This window comes from Echinops telfairi, unplaced genomic scaffold, assembly GCF_000313985.2.
Source record: "Echinops telfairi isolate 266 unplaced genomic scaffold, ASM31398v2 ScPeMD7_7466;HRSCAF=8504, whole genome shotgun sequence".
NCBI lineage: Eukaryota > Metazoa > Chordata > Mammalia > Afrosoricida > Tenrecidae > Echinops > Echinops telfairi.
This window is the reverse complement of record NW_022111366.1, coordinates 6,886,169-6,887,457: the sequence shown is the minus strand read 5'-3', so window position 1 is coordinate 6,887,457 and position 1,289 is coordinate 6,886,169. Positions and strand designations below refer to the sequence as shown.

Genomic DNA, 1,289 nt, shown 5'->3' with positions numbered 1-1,289 from the left:
GGCAGATTTTTTTTTTAATAAAGATTTTTTTCTTTTCTTTTTTTTTTTTTTAAGTTCCAGACCCAACGTTGAGTTGATTTCTCACACCAGCGTGCTGCTAAAAACCCACGCTTCACAGCACATAGGTGCTGTCTGGGAAGACATCAGAAACACATACATGTGAAACGGTCAGACACGTGTGTAGGAACAGCAGCAGGGAGCACTGGGGAGCACGTGGCAGTTCACGGTCAGGATCTGGGGACAGGTGCTCTGTGGCGGCATCTGAGCGAGCCTGGAAAGCGTCCTGTGTCCAGGCCGGGTTCCTGCATCCATGTTCACTAATGTGCTGGACTGGCTTCAGGTTTTAGCACCGGACCGTGGTGTTTACGTCGTGTTTTCACTCCCAGAAAGAGTGACGGTCTGGGAAACTCACAAGGGCAGTTCTGCCCCGCCCTCTGACGTCACGAGGAGTCGGCATGGACTAGATGGCAGGGGGTGTGGTCTTTGGTTTTCCGCACCCGCACTTGCTCCAGGGTAGGGCTGACAGCACGCGGCAGGGAGGGGCTCGTGACCTGGGTTGGAAGTGGTGCGAGCGATGGCACTGCCCCCAGTAACTGCTCTCTCTCTCCTGACGTAGGATCGATTGGAGGCCTGTTTTTCGCAGTTGGCATCGCCCAGTACGCACTGCTAGGATACTTCATCCGCTCCTGGAGGACCCTGGCCGTCCTGGTTAACCTGCAGGGGACGGTGGTGTTCCTCTTGTCGTTGTGAGTAGCTTTTGCTGGTGGCGCTTTAGTGTGTCAAGTGGAAGAAGGGCTCGTGAGAGGACGTGGGTCAGTGAGCCGCGTTCTTCCCTTTCAGGAGCATGCCTCAGCTGCCTTTGATGAAGAACTAAATTCTACAAGTGCTCCAATGCTTGGTAGCTCCTGGGAAGAGGAGATGCTTAATTAATTCAAAATGCAGGTATCCCTTGTTTAAAGTAACCTCTCAGTAGATGCCATTTGAACCTTTACGTGGGCAAATAAGGACTCTGATTTCTTTCTCAACCCGGAACCTCAAGCTTAAAGACCTCCTGGCTGGATCAGGGCATGTGCTAGGTGGGTGAGGTATGGTACTGTAGAGCAAGGTGTTCCTATCAGTGTGTAATGGCGGTTATTCAACCTACCAAAAAACAACTGGGGTGCTGACGTGTGGACTGAAAGATTCTCAGAGTCCTAGGGGTGGGTGGCCTGGACGCAGTAACAGACTAGTTCATACCCGTTAGGTGGATGTTGGCACGGAAACATTGTGGAAGGCCTTTAGGAGGTCAG

The 1,289-nt window shown here is 52.1% G+C and overlaps 1 protein-coding gene across 4 annotated transcripts in view; it reads left to right on the top strand.

Annotated features, from left to right (window-relative positions):
- Window positions 1-1,289, top strand: part of SLC22A15 (solute carrier family 22 member 15) — a 128,428-nt gene that overhangs the window by 50,696 nt on the left and 76,443 nt on the right. For all 4 annotated transcript variants that reach the window (XR_006679425.1, XM_045283699.1, XM_004714861.2 and 1 more), the window contains one exon: window positions 617-746. Coding sequence is in view for 3 of the 4 variants with exons in the window: in XM_045283699.1 (XP_045139634.1) it covers window positions 617-746 (130 nt within the window). In the remaining variant the exon portion in view is untranslated. The remainder of the gene's footprint in view (window positions 1-616; window positions 747-1,289) is intronic.